This window comes from Lissotriton helveticus, chromosome 10 (assembly GCF_964261635.1).
Source record: "Lissotriton helveticus chromosome 10, aLisHel1.1, whole genome shotgun sequence".
NCBI lineage: Eukaryota > Metazoa > Chordata > Amphibia > Caudata > Salamandridae > Lissotriton > Lissotriton helveticus.
This window is the reverse complement of record NC_136071.1, coordinates 636,669,547-636,687,947: the sequence shown is the minus strand read 5'-3', so window position 1 is coordinate 636,687,947 and position 18,401 is coordinate 636,669,547. Positions and strand designations below refer to the sequence as shown.

Below are 18,401 nucleotides of genomic sequence, written 5' to 3'. Positions count from 1 at the left end.
CACTCAGGAGAGTAAGTGAATTACAGGCACTTACAATACAAGAACCATTCCTACAATTACATCAGAATAAGGTGGTTCTTAGAACAAACCCAAAGTTCTTACCGAAAGTAATTTCAGCATTTCACATCAATCAACCGGTGGAACTACCAGTCTTTTTCCCAAAGCCACAGACGGTAGCAGAAAGGGCCCTACATACACTAGATGTCAAGAGGGCCATTTTGTACTACATAGAAAGGACACAAAATTTCAGGAAATCTAAACCACTATTTGTAGCATTTTCCCCAACACAAGGGCAATCCTATCTCTAAAGCGGGCATCGCTAGATGGATTGTAAGATGTATACAAATATGTTACATAAAAGCAAAGAGAACATTAACTGTTCCTCCTAGAGCTCATTCTACACGTAAGCTAGGAGCATCTATGGCATTCTTAGGAAACATTCCCCTAGATGACATATGTAGAGCAGCAACTTGGTCTACACCACATACCTTTACAAAGCACTACTGTGTTGATGTGCAGGCTACACAACAAGCCAGAGTGGGCCAAGCTGTATTAAAAACTTTATTTCAAACAGTTGCGACAGACACAGGTGACCACCGCTAGGGAGGTAACTGCTGTATAATCTATTCATAAATGTACCATCTGCAGCCCATATGCCTCGAACGGAATATGCTACTTACCAGTATGCATCTGTTCTTGGCATAGAGGGCTGCAGAGTGGTACATGCCCTCCCTGCCTCCCCGGAAACCTGTATCTGTCCCAACATTATCTTATTTAGATACACTTACATGGGCATATCTTTATGTATTCTACTACACTACTCCATCTAACCCTACTATGGCAAAACAATCTAAGGATGGAGCCGATGCCCATGCGCACTAACACCCAGAGGAGGAGTCATCGATGACGACAAAGACTTCTCCAGAAGAAAAACAAGTGCAATCATCCGAGCCCAACACCAGATGGCGATCTATTCATAAATGTACCACTCTGCAGCCCTCTATGCCAAGAACAGATGCATACTGGTAAGTAGCATATTCCTTATCTAGTTTTGGTATCTTTCATAGATCGCATGCAACCCACCCTCTTCCCTGGAGAGGCTCCCCTTAAACTTTGGTATTCGTATGCAAGCTTTCCTGCCTGGACAACCAAGTCCGGAGAGACTGCTTCTTTGGCCGTTCTGTTCTCCAGGACTTTCTGGTGTGATCTTGGGTCGCAGACCCACCACCGGGGTTGGTATTGCTGGGGTATTTATTCTAAGGTAAGGAATCTATCGCTACGTGTTTCTTTCAGATGCACAAGTTACTTACCTTCGGTAACGATATATCTGTAAAACATAAGTAGTGATAGATTCCTTACTGCCACACCCTTCCTCCCCGTTCTACAAACTGATTTCTAGGGTTAAGATCATCCCTTTCAGGGCCCTAGTATCATGGCACCAGTGGTCAGTATCTTGCATGGCTCTGCATTCCTGGCGTGGAAAGTCGGGTACAGAACTGGCGTCAGCGCATGTGGGCGCATCTAAGTAGCTCCAGCGACGTCATCCCGGCACCAACGACTCACGTGGAGCCACACTACGACACCTACCGACGCGCACGGGTATTGCTGGCGCAAAAAAAACTTTTCGGATCCAGTCTGACGCCTGGGGGTAATTCTAAGGTAAGGAATCGATCACTACTAATGTTTCTTACAGATATATTGTTATTCAAGTTAAGTAACGTGCGCATTAAGTGCATGGATTCATGATACCCTATTGAAGTTTAACTACTGCTTTATTTAGATTACTGTGGGACTCCTACTTTGACGGGGAATGATTCAAGCATGTGAATCTATGAAAGATACCAATACTGGATAACTCCAGTAACAGTTAAGTAACTTATGTCTTCATCCTATTCGCGTTTTTTAATATCAAACGGTGCATCTGAAGGATTGGGGCTGTATGTCAGTCTTTACAGTTGAGAGCTCTAGACAAAAATTAAAGTAAACCCAGAGAAATCCACATAAGACAATATACACAAAAACACACACAGTAAATGTTAAAGTACAAGCCATGAAGGTTTATTTAAAATTGAAGAATCATTTCAGAAGGCAAAATGATAACTTAGGCAATCAATTCAAAATACTCATAAAATTGTATATAAATGCAAATAAGCATTGGCAGTGTAATCCACGCCTTAAATTAATCAGTAGCCTGAATCACTTATGGACTACCACAAAGCAAATAATGGTTCAATGATCATTTGTCATACGAACTTTAGAAAAATATTAAAAAAATATATTTTAAATGTTGTAGTCATGAAGTTTGACATGAGGTCTGCCTCTATGGAAAGCAAGGAAACATCCTAGCTCCTCTCGCATGAAGAGTATTTATACACTTTCGGGCAAAGAAATCATAGTCCTGGCATGATTAAGAAAGTTACCTTGAGCCATCCAATAATAAAACCCATCGCACGGTATAATGACTCTTGCTGTACATCTGTTAAATAACACTGAATTATGCTTACAAAACAAAAAAAACACAAAAAATATACACATCTCCGTCCGGCCAAAGCAAATGAAGGTCACATTTGGGTAACTGGTGCACAGGAAGGGAAGAAGAAAATAAAATAAGTTTGAGTCAGGTGCTGCAATTCCCATGTATTTTAAATGTGCAGCTTGAAAATACCACTAGCCCTACTTATGTCAACATATTAACTCTTTATTTTAGACACAGTATTAGCATTATATTTGCATTTCTATTCTTAATTAAAGCATGAAACTGTTTACTGTAGATTCTGCGTCCACAATCCTCATCTCACGAGGAGCCAGTGGAGAAAATGTAAGGCTTGTTTCATATGGCTTCATTTCTGATGCTCCAGCTGTGTTTGGAATATTATGTAGGCTCTCTGGAAGTTTTTGGTCAGCCTCTGTGATCTAGGTACCCTTTAGCTAAGCATCTTGTCGTTTTTATGGAGCCCAGTGTCCAGCATGAAGTGGAATGGCTGGATGGATTAATGCTTCACAATCTTTGAATATCTACTGTTTTGAGCAGCTTTCAGAAGATTTGCATCTTGTGCTGATTGGATCACATGCCTCATGAATATATAGTCTGAAATCTGCTGTACTCTAGACTGATTTAGTGTACAATGTGGTTTCATATGCCTGAAGTGCCTCATGTAAGATTTGTTTTCAGATATTCCTTGCAGTTAGAAAGGTGCTATGCCTCTCTACCCTGATTTCTCTTGCATTGAGGTGACTGCCCTATTCATAGATTTAGCATGAATTGGATCAGGTGGACTTCAAGCTACATCCCTGCATGCCGAGTAATACATTATTGCTAAATGATTGTGGAAAAGGTAATGAAGGATCATAACATACCTGTAGCATGAATAACTTGCATGTTTCTTCTACCCGTAGCCACATTACTGTAATTCAGCGAGACTGAATCACCTTGCATTGTTCTCTTTTAGGACTATAAACCATCTGTGTGCTCCTGGTCACATCTCGCCAGCACCAGTATAATACACATGGGGAAGGAGGATAACCTAGCTTAACTGTGCTGAGGGACTGCTACTTGTGTGGGCAGTGAAGAACCGTACATGTTCATAGTTTTCCTTTTTTGTGGATTTTGTATACCAAGATTGAATGTTTTAAAATCTTTGTCATCTGACATATCACTTGCTTAATGGTAGTGGAAAATTGCAAATTCTTGGTTTAAAACTTTGAATCTTGAAAATAAATGTTGGTTCTTTTTTGCTATAGGTAGGACCATTGCAATTGGAAAGGTCTTGAAACTGGTTCCAGAGAAGGACTAAGACTGCTCCAATACCTGCACAATACTGTGAGGAGAATTCTACAGAAGCCTACTTCACACCGCCTTTTACTTTCATCCCATTGATGAACTTTTCCCCGTATTTTGCAAAGACAAATTTCACAGCAAAAGTCCACATTGTCAGCTTTCTCATATTGAGAGCTCTGCTATGCCACTGTTGAATTTCCCCAAACATTTCATTTCCCCAAATTCTTCGTCCTCGGAAAGATTCGGCAATAGCTTTGTAAGTGATGTGGACATAATTGCCTACAATAATGAAAACTTTAAGGATTATTTTATGTATAACGTTTCCCTGTGCATACATATTAAAATGTATTACCAGGCAGACCATTTAGAGTGTGCACATGTTAAAGATAAATACCATGTTAATAAAAGATTCAATTTGAAACTTTTTTCGGTATTTGAATTGCTTTTCAATGTTCATTTTTAAATCTGGATATATCCTTGTTGCATAAGCTTTTTAACTACAAATCTAATAAATATAATGACTTGGACTTTTCTAAACTGCTGTTTCGCAAAGCTGATGCGCACAGAAGAACCAACAATGTAAACCTGTATCGATGGATGCACGCAGACTGTCAAACATGCAAGCACTGTTTCGAGACAAATTGCAGTAATAAGACCTTCATGTTTGTGTTGAAATACATTAGATTTTTCTCAGTTATTGGAGAATATTTTTGCAAGCTTGGTTATGCTTTGATGGCTTTACATCAGTTATCTACAACTATGTAAGATTTTAATTTAAGTTTCATGAAATCAGTGTTTTAACTATAGTAAATAACTTACTATATTTGTGGGTGTGTCTTGATATGCAGATGTTTGTATATTTCAACACACACACAACACTCATTATTTAACTGGAGTACTTTTGGTATGCTGTCAGACTTTTAAATGCAGAAAATTATATTTTTGCCAATGATGCATACCACCCACCTTCACCAGTGTTTCATTTGTATGAAAATTGAGACTTTCCAAATTCTGTCCATTTTAGTTAACAATAGGTTTCTGTGCTGGCAAAATGAACTGCCGGATTGCATTAATTTCTGCTTCAAATATAAATTGCCTTTAATTATTTTAAAACTTAGATTGTACATACAAAGGGAAGTTTGTCTTGTAAACTTTACAGCTATTCTCCAATGAGAATATAAAGCCTCCGCAGAAATCTGATGTTTGTTTTGAAGTTCCATTTAACCTCAATGACGCTAAAACTATCCACATTTTTATAGGTTTCAGGTCAGCGACCCACCAAAACTACTTTTCTTCAAATTCAGTAAAGATTACATTTGGAGAGGAGACAAATTGAGTATCCTACAAACTATTATGTTTTACATATTTTAAATACATTATTTAATGTTGCATCTTGGACCAGCTTTAGAATATTGTTTAATTCTGAAATGAAATTTTTGCTACCGTGTATTTCAATTGTAGTGTTGAGCCCCAAAGTTTCTTCCAGTTTGCAAAACATTAAACATTTTAAACTGTTTTACCATTCTGTTTTTTGTAACCTTGGAACTCCGGTTATTTTCAATGGCCAGATTGCTTTGTATGAACAGAGCCAACTTGTTGTCCTTCCGGTTTAATGATACACATGTAGCTACCATGATGCATGAAATTTAAATAAATTTTATTATGTCTGCAAATCTGTGAGATTTTACTTTAACATTAAGTAAAAAAGGGCATAAGAATATTTGTTGATTTAACTCTAAAAGAGTTGGTAGTCATTTAGCTTCTTTTTATCGGAAACCCATATTTCAATCTTTCAGTAATTTCTCTGCTTTTTCAAAGGGCAGAAGAAACTTAGTAGAAGTCTCTCTCTGCTCTGCCTACACCACCTCCCCTGAAGTAAACAAATAGGAATGTTCAAGTTTACTCCACCTAGCGCATACGATCAGCTACATTGACTTTTACAATTGTTGGTTTCATATTTTTATCCCTTTCTTTACAGTGTCACTGCCACCTTTTTTAAGGCTCTCTCCAGGCAAGTTTAGCTTTACACTACCAGTATTTAGGAGTGGGCTTTGGATCAGTCTACTGCTTATTATTGGTTATTTATGTTGGTTTTATTTGCTTGCCTTTTTATTCAGTGGATTGTTTTGCCTTTTGTTTGTACTTCACTTGAAGCTTGGCTGTTTTACAGTGTTTCTAACTGGATGAGCCAGAAATTATTAAAGTAAAATGAGACCCAGAGTTCATGAAGAAAGCACTATTTCACACAATATGAATAAAGTTAAATGTACTGCTTGAAAACCTAACTGTTAGAGGTATGTCGGTCTGTAGATTCACATGCTTAGCATACTTCCATCTCATGTTGTGCCCGGATGTGAGCAAGTTGTTTTTCCCTTGAAGTGTTTAGAGTCACAAGGTAAAGGGACTCCACTCAGTGATAATGCCCATGGACATCAACTCCATTGCTAGATTCTTTTCTTTCCTCCATTAGGTTCGAACGCGTTTGGTGGCGCTCCCATTTGAGGCCGCTTCAGGCTCCCTTCGGTGCGTTATGCCTTTCTCTATTTGTCTTTGTTTGCAATCCAGTTTACTTTATCGCGTATCAAAATAAATACAGTAACTCTAAGTCGGTTCGGTGAACTTTTCTTGCGGCCTTCTGGCCTATTGTTTTAACCATCGGCTTCCATCCACAATGTGCTGCTAATGGAAAAGACTCCATTTCGTTTTTGTCCCTCCAGCAGCGCAAAATATCAGAGGACTGACCTCCATCAGGTTTGCATCCTATGTTTGTCCCTAGATCAGTGAAGACTGGGAAGGTGGTCAATCTTTACAATCGAAATAGACATTGAGGGGACCGTCTTGCACGTTGCAGAAAATTGCAGCGCAGGGAGAGTGAGGATACACCTTGTGAGAAGTTGGCCTGATATATAGTGCTCACTATTCTAGTGATCACTGTGTATCATACCAAACAACCCTTATTGATGATTGGTTGTAAGTCAACCTGATAGACCAGCTATCCTAGTAGCATGGACAAGAGCAGTCTTTAGGGTAAACTCTAGAGGGCGTGTTAAGCCAGCTGTTTTACCATCACATTTACCCCTTGAACACCAAGTGAAAGGACACCACACAAGTTGTTATGAAAATAAAGTATATTTATTTATAACAAGACTACCCTGAACTCTTTATGAGTCAGGGAGCTAAGCACGATACAAAACTCTTAAGAAAATACTTCAAGTTGCACAATTTACACAAATGCCCGAGGGGCACGAAAAACCATATATTACAAAAGTGGAATGCGAAAAACTAGCAGGTAAGTAACAAGATCCAGAGGCTTCAGGATCGCTAGGACTACACTACTGAACCCTAAGGTTAGGAGCAGGAGGCCTAGGGAGATCGGGTGCAGAGTGTGCACTCTCACGCGGGATGCGGGAAGAAGTCTATGGATGCTAGCTTTCGTAAAGTTACAGTTATCGGACGAATCCGACTAGTTAGGCTGAAAACGAAAAAGGATCTGGACACTTAGATAGTGGACCTACGTTGGAGCACCGAAATGCTCAAGTTACCTAGCCCAGGGGCTGCGGCTGCATAGGGTTCAAAAGACGTCGGGAATCCTCGTTACAGTCTATGGAGCCTGAAAGAAGTTGTTGCTGGCAGGCGACCAGTGATGAAGTTTGATGGGATCCAAGCCTGGATCGGAGTTGAAGATGACCTGTAAGCAGAGGGGACTCAGTTCTTGATCACTAGCCAGTGATCAGGTGGGCACCAGGATGACACCGGACGAAGTCACCTCGACCAGGTGAGTGGGCGACGCTGGGCTCTGCAGTCTCTCGGACCAGGAGGCGTTGTCGGCGACCAGGATGGAGGTGCGAGCTGTCCCACGATGGTGTCTGCTGTCGGCTCTGCTGGAACCAGGATTGGAGCAACAAGCCTTGGCAAAGGCAAGCCCACGCGTTGGACTCAAGATGGCGTCTGGAGTGGACCAGGAGGGTCCGGGGTGCTCCTCTGTTGGAGGGGAGCAAGGGCCAGTCTGGAGCAACCAGACCAGCGTTAGAAGTGTCGTAGTCCGTCGTCAGGAGAGCTACAAGCCCAGCAGGCAAGTAGCCGGACAACGTGGTGAGCAGCAAAGAGCAGAAGGGCACCACGCAGATCTCGTGGATGCTGGGAGGCTGGACTTCAGTGCTGGAGCTGCTCCGGGTTAGGGCTTCTCAAACCCCAAAGCACTCACTCGAGGATCCCTCGGCGGTCGTGCTGGATAAGCGTCGTGCAGGTCTTGATGATAGCCGGTCCCTCAGGTCTCGTCACACCCACGAATCTCAGCTGAGCTGTAGAGGCAGGTAGAGGTCAGAGATGGCGGGGAATCCGGGTCTCGTCGAGCTGGGCAGTCTTGATCCGGAGGATGGACGTGCAGCAAACCGCAAGCGCTTAGGTGGTGCCTGCCGGTGCAGGGTGGCTACTCCTTAGCCACAAGGGAGAGTCTTCAGAGAAGTTCAAGAGTCCTTTCGTGGAAAGTAGTCAAGATTCAGAATTATCTAATTTGGGAAGGGGGCCTGCTCCTACCTTTATCCTAAGAAAAGGGGCTGGCACGCGACTAAGTCCTGCCCTATGGGTGGGACTAGGAGGGGGGTGGTTACACCCCTCTCCTTTGTCCGGTCTCTCCCCAGCTCAGGGGCTGGTGTGCCCCTGGAACTGGCTTGAGCCGGCATATGCACAGTGAGCACCGGGGTGCCACTTGCAGTCACCTTCCTCTCAGCCCTGCCTACCTGGGATACACCAAACCCTGTCTGGGATGGTGCTGGCACCGCCCCTGACAGGAAACCCTTTGTCCAGGCCTCCCTCGCTGGAAGGACTCCCAGCAGCAGGAGGGCAGACTTCTGTCTCGGTGGCAGCATCCATTTTGTGGAGCTGAGGCTGTGTTCAACTTTAACCGGGGTTACAGCTACCAACATGTCTTCTCCCTCTAGAGGGGTGGAATGCTACCCCCGTCGCCAGAACTGGCGAGGGGGTAGTATTCCAAAGCGTATGACACCTTACACGACATGTTTAGATAATGTCAGGCCAAAGTTACCATAACCGCGAGGATTATAAGGCACTTAAGAGTATATGGTCTGACGCTATCATGGAAACGGCTAAGGGATTGATCCCCAAGGCCGCAGACAGGCTCAGCTCATGCCAGAGCACCATCTCACACGATTCCAATCACTCTGCCTCCAGGATTGTTAAGGCCTGCCATAGGAGTGACTGATAGGAGATCTGTGTGCCCATTTTAGGTTTAGATATAGGTATACTATATCTAAAGCAAAGGGTGATTACACCACCTTGCTCCCAGCTGTCAAGCAGCCAGTTGTGTCTGTTTAGTTAGTCAGCCCAGGGGTGGCATAATACATGCTGCAGCCCCTGGGAGACCTCTGGGTGCACCTCTGCCCTGGGTACAGGGACTCAAGAGAGGGCCCAGTGCCAATTCAGTACCTGGGTACAATTTGGAATAGAGAGAACAGCTAGGCTGTGGGTCTGATTAGCAGGCCCACAGCCAGGGAAAGTCGTAAACCAGTGAAGCAAAAAGCAATAATCTGGGTGATCATAGGATTGCAGACCCTACTCTCCTACATGACCCCCCCCCCCCCCCAAACTTTGGGACAATAAGCTAACCTTGACCAGGTGAGTCTTCTTGCTCTAAGTGGAAATACCTGGAGAGCCCATCAGCATTGCCATGATCAGTACCAGGTCTATGCTCCACTGTAAAATCCATCCCCTGTAGGGAAATGGACCACCTAAGTAGTTTGGGGTTTTCACCCTTCATCTGATTTAGCCACAAGAGGGGCTTATGGTCGGTCTGAATCTTGAAGTGAGTGCCAAACAAGTATGACCTCAACTTCTTCAGGGCCCAAACCACAGCAAAGGCCTCCCTCTCAATAGCTGACCAATTTTTCTCTCTGGGGGTCAGCCTTCTGCTAATAAAAGCAATGGGCTGGTCGTTACCATCAAAATTCAGCTCAGATAGAACAGCTCCCACACCCAACTCAGAAGCATCTGTTTGGACAATGAATGTTTTGGAGTAGTCTGGACTCTTTAGGATAGGTGCTGTGCACATGGCCTGCTTTAGGTCATCAAATGCTTTTTGACAGCTTGCTGTCCACTAAACTTTCTTTGGCATCTTTTTACTTGTCAGGTCATTAAGGGGGGTCACAATGGACCCATAATTTCTGACCAATTTCCTGTAATAACCAGTCAGGCCCAAGAAAACTCGAACCTGAGTCTGGGTGATTGGAGGAGCCCAGTCCTTGATGGCCTGTATCTTACTCTCCAATGGCTGAACCTGGCCTCCACCTACAAGGTGGCCCAGGTATACAACCTGTGTCTGCCCTATCTGGCACTTAGTAGCCTTGATAGTGAGACCTGCCTTTTGCAGTGCCTCTAACACTTTCCTCAGGTGGACCAGGTGATCCTCCCAGGTGGAGCTAAAGACCGCTATATCATCAAGATATGCTGCACAGAAGTCATCCAACCCAGTGAGAACTTGACTCACCAGCCTTTGGAAGGTGGCAGGTGCATTTTTCAAACCAAAGGGCATTACCACAAACTGATAATGCCCACCAGGGGTAGAAAATGCTGTTTTGGGTTTGGCCTCCTCAGCTAACCTGATTTGCCAATACCCAGCTGTCAGGTCAAATGTACTTAAGTAGTTGGCAGAAGCCAATCTATCTATAAGTTCATCTGCTCTTGGTATTGGGTGGGCATCAGTCTTAGTGACTGCATTGAGGCCTCTGTAGTCTACGCAAAACCTGTCTTACCACCCTGGGTGTGAGGTTTTGGCACTAGAACTACTGGACTAGCCCAAGGGCTATCTGAGGGCTCAATGACTCCCAGCTCCAACATGTTCTGCACTTCTGTCTTGATGCAGTCTGACATGATCAGGCTGTCTGTAGATTTTACTCTTGACAGGCAGACTGTCTCCAGTGTCAACCTCATGGATACACCAATTAGTTTGACTGGGTGTCAGAGAGAACATATGTCTAAAGGATTGCAGAACCGGTCTACAATCCTGTTGCTGATGTTCAGAGAGGCTGCCACAAAAGACAACACCATCTACTGACCCATCATCAGGATTCTGAGTGAGCAGGTCTGGGAGAGGGTCACTCTCTTCCTCCTGTCCCTCATCTGTGGCCATGAGCAAGCCCATGTCCTTCCTGTTGACATATGCCTTGAGCCTGTTTATATGGAGCACCCTGAGGGGGCTCCTGGGAGTTCCAAGGTCCACCAGGTAGGTGACCTCTCCCTTTTGCTCAATGATTGTGTGGGGCCCAGACCATTTGTCTTTGAGTGCTGCTGGGGCCACTGGCTCCATCACCCACACCTTCTGTCCAGTCTTGTACACAGTCAGGACAGCCTTTTGGTCATGCCAAGCTTTTTGGAGTTCTTGGATTGCCTCAAGGTTTTTAGATGCCTTTTCCATGTACTCAGCCATCCGGGAGTGGAGACCAAGTACATAGTCCACAATGTTTGTTCCAGGCTTTTTGAGAGGTCTCTCCCATCCTTCCTTTACCAAACAAAGGGGTCCTCTTACAGGATGCCCAAACAGAAGTTCAAAAGGGCTGTAGCCAACCCCCTTCTGTGGGACCTCTCTGTAAGCAAACAAGAGGCAGGGTATCAGGACATCCCATCTCCGCCTGAGTGGTTCAGGTAGTCCATGTGGAGTGGTGTGGCTCACTGGTTAGAGGCGGCAGACCCGGAAGCAGAGAACAGCCCGGGACCAGGGTTCAATTCCCGACGCGGCAGGGTCGTGGACCAGGGTCAACGGACTCGACAATTCTCGCCTTGGTGCCTACTCTAACCAGGGATCACACTCGGTAACTCTGGGCATTAAGCTTGCCTCATCTCTACAACAGCCCCCCACAGACGCCGGGGATGCCTGGTTTCACCTTGGAGATACCCAGAAGGGACCATCTCACAGGGAAAGCCAGGACGGGTTCCCCAGCGGTCTCCAGCGCTGGGACGCTTACGGGCAGCTGTGCGCTTTACAAGTCCAACACATTTACATTTACATTTACATGAATCATCCCTTTGAGGGTCCTGTTGAATCTCTCAACAAGCCCATTGCACTGTGGGTGATAGGGTGTGGTGAACTTGTAGTTGACACCACGTTCCTTCCACATTTCAGTCAGATATCCTGACATGAAGTTTGCACCTCTGTCAGAGACGACCTCCTTAGGGAAGCCCACTCTGGAAAACACTCCAATTAGGGCTCTTGCCACAACAGGTGCTGTAGTGGTCCTAAGGGGTATAGCTTCAGGATACCTGGTGGCATGATCCACTACCACCAGTATGAACTTGTGCCCTGATGCTGTCTGGGGTTCCATTGGGCCAACAATGTCAATCCCCACTCTCTCAAAGGGTACCCCCACCACAGGTAGTGGTATGAGGGGGCCTTTGTTGTGCCACCTGACTTACCACTGGCTTGGCAAGTGACACAGGAGCGACAAAACTCCTTGGTATCTTCATTCATGTGAGGCCAGTGAAAGTGTGCGACAAGCCTGTTCCACGTCTTGTTCTGGCCTAAGTGACCTGCAAGGGGAATCTCGTGGGCCAAGGTAAGAAGGAAACCTCTCTGAGACAAGGGGATGACCAGCCTCCTGGTTGCACCAGGCTTGGGGTCTCTTGACTCAGAGTACAGGAGTCCATCATCCCAGTATACCTTGTGGGTACCTGTGGCGTTCCCTGCAGCCTCAGCAGCAGCCTGCTGTCTGAGGGGTTCAAGTGAGGGGCAGTCTAACTGTGCCTTTCCCAGGTCTGCCCTGGAGGGTCCCCCTGAGCCCAGAAACTCAACCTGATCAGGTTCAAGCTCTTTAGGCTCAGTTTCCCTCAGTTCTTTGAGATCAGCCTCCTCAGAAACTTGATCCACAACCTGGGGCAAGGGGGAAGGCAATGCCTTAACCCTACTGCTCCTCTTCTTGGGAGGTGTCTGGTCCATTGTTCCAGGATCCAGCACATGTTCAGTGGGGCATCTTTTGGCCTGTGACCTAGTCACAGCAAGGACATGTGCTGGCAAACCTAACATTTCCATGTGAGTCCTCTGCTCCACTTCTGACCATAGGGATGTTTCCAAATGATTGCCCAACAGACATTCTACTGGGAGGTCTGAACTAACCACAACCTTCTTTGGGCTACTTACCCCTCCCCAGGAGAAATCAACAACTGCCATACTATGATTGGTAGTGACGTTGCTGGCATTGGTCACCAGGTAATCTGCACCTGGCATGATCTGTCCAGGGAACACAAAGTTAGGTGTCCCTGTAGGCCTGAGCCATTTTTCCATTAATTAAAGGTGTCTGCCTGTATTTGCCCAAAGTATTGGGACTGGCATCAGGGGATATATCCACATCCCCTGTACAGACAAGGACAGCCTGAGTGAGTGTGCCAACTAAGTTGTCATACCTCTCAGTTCCCAAGGTTAACCCAACTATTCCCTTGGGAGGTGCACTACCACTACTGACTGTACTAGGGGGTGCAGGTGCCTTAGGGGCTGTAGTGGTAGGAGTTTGCCCTCCTCTCTTGGTGCACTCACTAAACCAGTGAGTCTTACTTTTACAGTATTGGCACCACCTTTTTGACTGGCCTTCTTGAGTCTTCTTTTTCTGCTGTGAAGCCTGACCCCCACCCTCTTTGGTTTGTTGGGGACCTGTTGAAGACTTCTGGTCATTTTGTTCACTCTTGTTACTACCCTTTTGGTCTGCTTTCTTCTGACCACCCTGGTTCTGAGTCTGGTTCTGCTTGACCCTTGTTCTGACCCATCTGTCTGCCTTCTTTCCCAATTCTTGGGGAGAGGTCAGATCCGAATCAACAAGGTGCTGGTGCAACAACTGGTTCTGACAGTTATTTAAAATCTGTTCTCTCATGATAAGATTATACAACCCTGTGTAATCAGTAACCTTGCTACCCAGCAACCAGCCTTCCAAAGCCTTAGTGGCACAATCAACAAAGTCAGCCCAATCCTGAGACTGAGTTTTCTGGGTGTCCCTGAACAGCAACCTGTACTGCTCAGTTGTTAAGCCAAACTCATCAATCAGTGTGTTCTTCAGGACTTGGTAATTGTTAGCATCCTCAGCTCTAGTAGTGAGGAGCTTATCTCTACCTTTGCCTTCAAAGGAGAGCCACAATATAGCTGCCCACTGACTCTGGGGGGATGCACTGGACAGTGCAGGCCCTCTCCAGAGCAGTCATCCATTTGTGGATGTCATCCCCTTGTTTAAAGGGGGGCACTATTTTGCTAAGGTGTCTAGTATCAAAACTCCTGTCCTTATCTGTAGGGATAATGCTGCCACCAGTGGGGACTGCCCCACTCAACTGTTGCTCTCTAGCAAAGGCAAGCTTCTCTTTGGCCAGGGCAAGTTCTTCCCTCTGGATCCTAAGATTAGCTTGTTTCATCCTTGCTTCATGTTCTCTTCTCTGAGGAGAAGTCATTCTCCTCTGGGGAGAATTCATTCTCCTCTGGGAAGAGGCATGAGAGAGTACAGATCTATTGGAGTCCCTAGAATGAGATCTATCTCTTCTAACTCCCAAGTTAGGCCTGATCAGGGTCAGTACTGGGGGTCCCCCAGATCCTTTCCCATGTAGGTCTAAGTTGGCCCTGGTAAGTCTGCTGACTAGCTCAGGACATTTGTCTGCCTCATCCCCAGAGACTACCTCATCTTCCTCCTCCTCTTCTACATCTTCTGTTTCAGGGAGATCTGGATCACCAGGGGCACCTTCTAAGGGGGGCATGTTCTCATCTGTATGAGAAGCCTTTCTAGCATCATAAGTCTCTGAGAGACCTAGCAGGAAAGGAGTGGTAGGGTTAGAACCCTGTTTCAGTTTCCTGGAGGTACACAATTGTCATCTCCTGGAAACTGAGCTGCATATCTTGAGATGACCTGTGGAAGGTCACTAGCCACTAGGGGAGTCTCTGAAGACTCCATGGGTAGACATGCTTCTAGTGTGGTGTAAGTGATGCACCTACCTACACTATGGGTTTACCTACTGATCCCTTGCTAGAGTTGTAGTTTAGGGTGTGCTAAGCCCTAATGCACTACAACAGCTGGTTCAGTAGAACTCAGAGTATTCTAAGCTAAGTTATATGTACCTATGTGATCTTTCAAATGATATTCTTAGGATACGTGTGTGGTAAAACAACAGCAAGCTCAAATCCCAACCGCTGCTCACCAATGTGAGAAGTTGGCCTGATATATAGTGCTCACTATTCTAGTGATCACTGTGTATCATACCAAACAACCCTTATTGATGATTGGTTGTAAGTCAACCTGATAGACCAGCTATCCTAGTAGCATGGACAAGAGCAGTCTTTAGGCTAAACTCTAGAGGGCGTGTTAAGCCAGCTGTTTTACCATCACATTTACACCTTGAACACCAAGTGAAAGGACACCACACAAGTTGTTATGAAAATAAAGTATATTTATTTATAACAAGACTATCCTGAACTCTAGGAGTCAGGGAGCTAAGCACGATACAAAACTCTTAAGAAAATACTTCAAGTTGCACAATTTACACAAATGCCCGAGGGGCACGAAAAACCATATATTACAAAAGTGGAATGCGAAATACTAGCAGGTAAGTAACAAGATCCAGAGGCTTCAGGATCGCTAGGACTACACTACTGAACCCTAAGGTTAGGAGCAGGAGGCCTAGGGAGATCGGGTGCAGAGTGTGCACTCTCACGCGGGATGCGGGAAGAAGTCTATGGATGCTAGCTTTCGTAAAGTTACAGTTATCGGACGAATCCGACTAGTTAGGCTGAAAACGAAAAAGGATCTGGACACTTAGATAGTGGACCTACGTTGGAGCACCGAAATGCTCAAGTTACCTAGCCCAGGGGCTGCGGCTGCATAGGGTTCAAAAGACGTCGGGAATCCTCGTTACAGTCTATGGAGCCTGAAAGAAGAAGTTGCTGGCAGGCGACCAGTGATGAAGTTCGATGGGATCCAAGCCTGGATCGGAGTTGAAGATGACCTGTAAGCAGAGGGGACTCAGTTCTTGATCACTAGCCAGTGATCAGGTGGGCACCAGGATGGCACCGGACGAAGTCACCTCGACCAGGTGAGTGGGCGACGCTGGGCTCTGCAGTCTCGGACCAGGAGGCGATGTCGGCGACCAGGATGGAGGTGCGAGCTGTCCCACGATGGTGTCTGCTGTCGGCGCTGCTGGAACCAGGATTGGAGCAACAAGCCTTGGCAAAGGCAAGCCCACGCGGTGGACTCAAGATGGCGTCTGGAGTGGACCAGGAGGGTCCGGGGTGCTCCTCTGTTGGAGGGGAGCAAGGGCCAGTCTGGAGCAACCAGACCAGCGTTGGAAGTGTCGTAGTTCGTCGTCAGGAGGGCCACAAGCCAGCAGGCAAGTAGCTGGACAACGTGGTGAGCAGCAAAGAGCAGAAGGGCCCCACGCAGATCTCGTGGATGCTGGGAGGCTGGACTTCGGTGCTGGAGCTGCTCAGGGTTAGGGCTTCTCAAAACCCAAAGCACTCACTCGAGGATCCCTCGGCGGTCGTGCTGGATAAGCGTCGTGCAGGTCTTGATGATAGCCGGTCCCTCAGGTCTCGTCACACCCACGAATCTCAGCTGAGCTGTAGAGGCAGGTAGAGGTCAGAGATGGCGGGGAATCCGGGTCTCGTCGAGCTGGGCAGTCTTGATCCGGAGGATGGACGTGCAGCAAACCGCAAGCGCTTAGGTGGTGCCTGCTGGTGCAGGGTGGCTACTCCTTAGCCACAAGGGAGAGTCTTCAGAGAAGTTCAAGAGTCCTTTCGTGGAAAGTAGTCAAGATTCAGAATTATCTAATTTGGGAAGCGGGCCTGCTCCTACCTTTATCCTAAGAAAAGGGGCTGGCACGCGACTAAGTCCTGCCCTATGGGTGGGACTAGGAGGGGGGTGGTTACACCCCTCTCCTTTGTCCGGTCTCTCCCCAGCTCAGGGGCTGGTGTGCCCCTGGAACTGGTTTGAGCCGGCATATGCACAGTGAGCACCGGGGTGCCACTTGCAGTCATTTTCCTCTCAGCCCTGCCTACCTGGGATACACAAAACCCTGTCTGGGATGGTGCTGGCACCGCCCCTGACAGGAAACCCTTTGTCCAGGCCTCCCTCGCTGGAAGGACTCCCAGCAGCAGGAGGGCAGACTTGTGTCTCGGTGGCAGCATCCATTTTGTGGAGCTGAGGCTGTGTTCAACTTTAACCGGGGTTACAGCTACCAACATGTCTTCTCCCTCTAGAGGGGTGGAATGCTACCCCCGTCGCCAGGTCTGGCGAGGGGGTAGTATTCCAAAGCGTATGACACCTTACACGACATGTTTAGATAATGTCAGGCCAAAATTACCATAACCGTGAGGATTATAAGGCACTTAAGAGTATATGGTCTGACGCTATCATGGAAACAGCTAAGGGATAGATCCCGAAGGCCGCAGACAGGCTCAGCTCATGCCAGAGCACCATCTCACACGATTCCAAGCACTCTGCCTCCAGGATTGTTAAGGCCTGCCATAGGAGTGACTGATAGATCTGTGTGCCCATTTTAGGTTTAGATATAGGTATACTATATCTAAAGCAAAGGGTGATTACACCACCTTGCTCTCAGCTGTCAAGCAGCCAGTTGTGTCTGTTTTAGTTAGTCAGCCCAGGGGTGGCATAATACATGCTGCAGCCCCTGGGAGACCTCTGGGTGCACCTCTGCCCTGGGTACAGGGACTCAAGAGAGGGCCCAGTGCCAATTCAGTACCTGGGTACAATTTGGAATAGAGAGAACAGCTAGGCTGTGGGTCTGATTAGCAGGCCCACAGCCAGGGAAAGTCGTAAACCAGTGAAGCAAAAAGCAAAAATCTGGGTGATCATAGGATTGCAGACCCTACTCTCCTACACACCCGACTTGTTTGGCCACCAAGATTTCAAAGAACAGTGGGGGGGGGGGGATCCTGTAAGCCTCTGCTTTTGAGGAAGAGGCTTCTTTAGCCAATAATCTTCATCCTTCTCAGAGATGGAAAGAAGTCTCCAAATCGAAGACATTTCTCCAGGTGAACGTACCATTAGTACAAATGCCCCTATAAAATTTAGTAAGGCACTGGGCCTGAGTGAATATACGGCCTCTGGGCCTCCACAGTCAAAATGCCATGGAAGGCACCAAACATCCGATACAGATGTGTTGGGCTTGGCTCTGAAAGTCACGCTGAAATTACCACTCTGCTTTAGCCCGACCAGCTTTGGTTCAGAGCAATTCAGCTCATTCCTCTGCTCCCAGCACCGCACAGCCAAACTGGCTCCGGGTACAAAGGCAAAAGCTCTTCTGCATCGAAAGACCAAACTCATCGGCACTGAAATAAAAATACACTTTGGCACTGAAGGAAAAATCTAGTTCAGTTCCAGAACCTGTGATTTTCACAACAGACTTTCCTACAGAACCAGTCCTCCAGTTTATGCAGGAGCGGCTCGATCAGAGGCAACAAACAATACATATCCAGCCTCAAACTGGTTGAATAATATCAAAAGCTGTACAGCCTCAAACATCCCGGCACCAGCTTTATTTTGAAGAAGACATTGATGTGCCACCGCCTTCTAAAATGAAGAAAAAGAACATAGCCACTAGCCCTATGCTTCCTCCTTTACCACCACCACCTCTT

At 46.4% G+C, this 18,401-nt stretch overlaps 1 protein-coding gene across 2 annotated transcripts in view; it reads left to right on the top strand.

Annotated features, from left to right (window-relative positions):
• GSPT1 (G1 to S phase transition 1) overlaps window positions 1-5,451 on the top strand; it is a 548,341-nt gene extending 542,890 nt beyond the window's left edge. For both annotated transcript variants that reach the window (XM_078663168.1, XM_078663169.1), the window contains exon 15: window positions 3,742-5,451. In XM_078663168.1, the coding sequence (XP_078519294.1) occupies window positions 3,742-3,794 (53 nt within the window). In that variant the 3' untranslated portion in view covers window positions 3,795-5,451. The remainder of the gene's footprint in view (window positions 1-3,741) is intronic.
• Window positions 5,452-18,401: the final 12,950 nt, after the last annotated feature.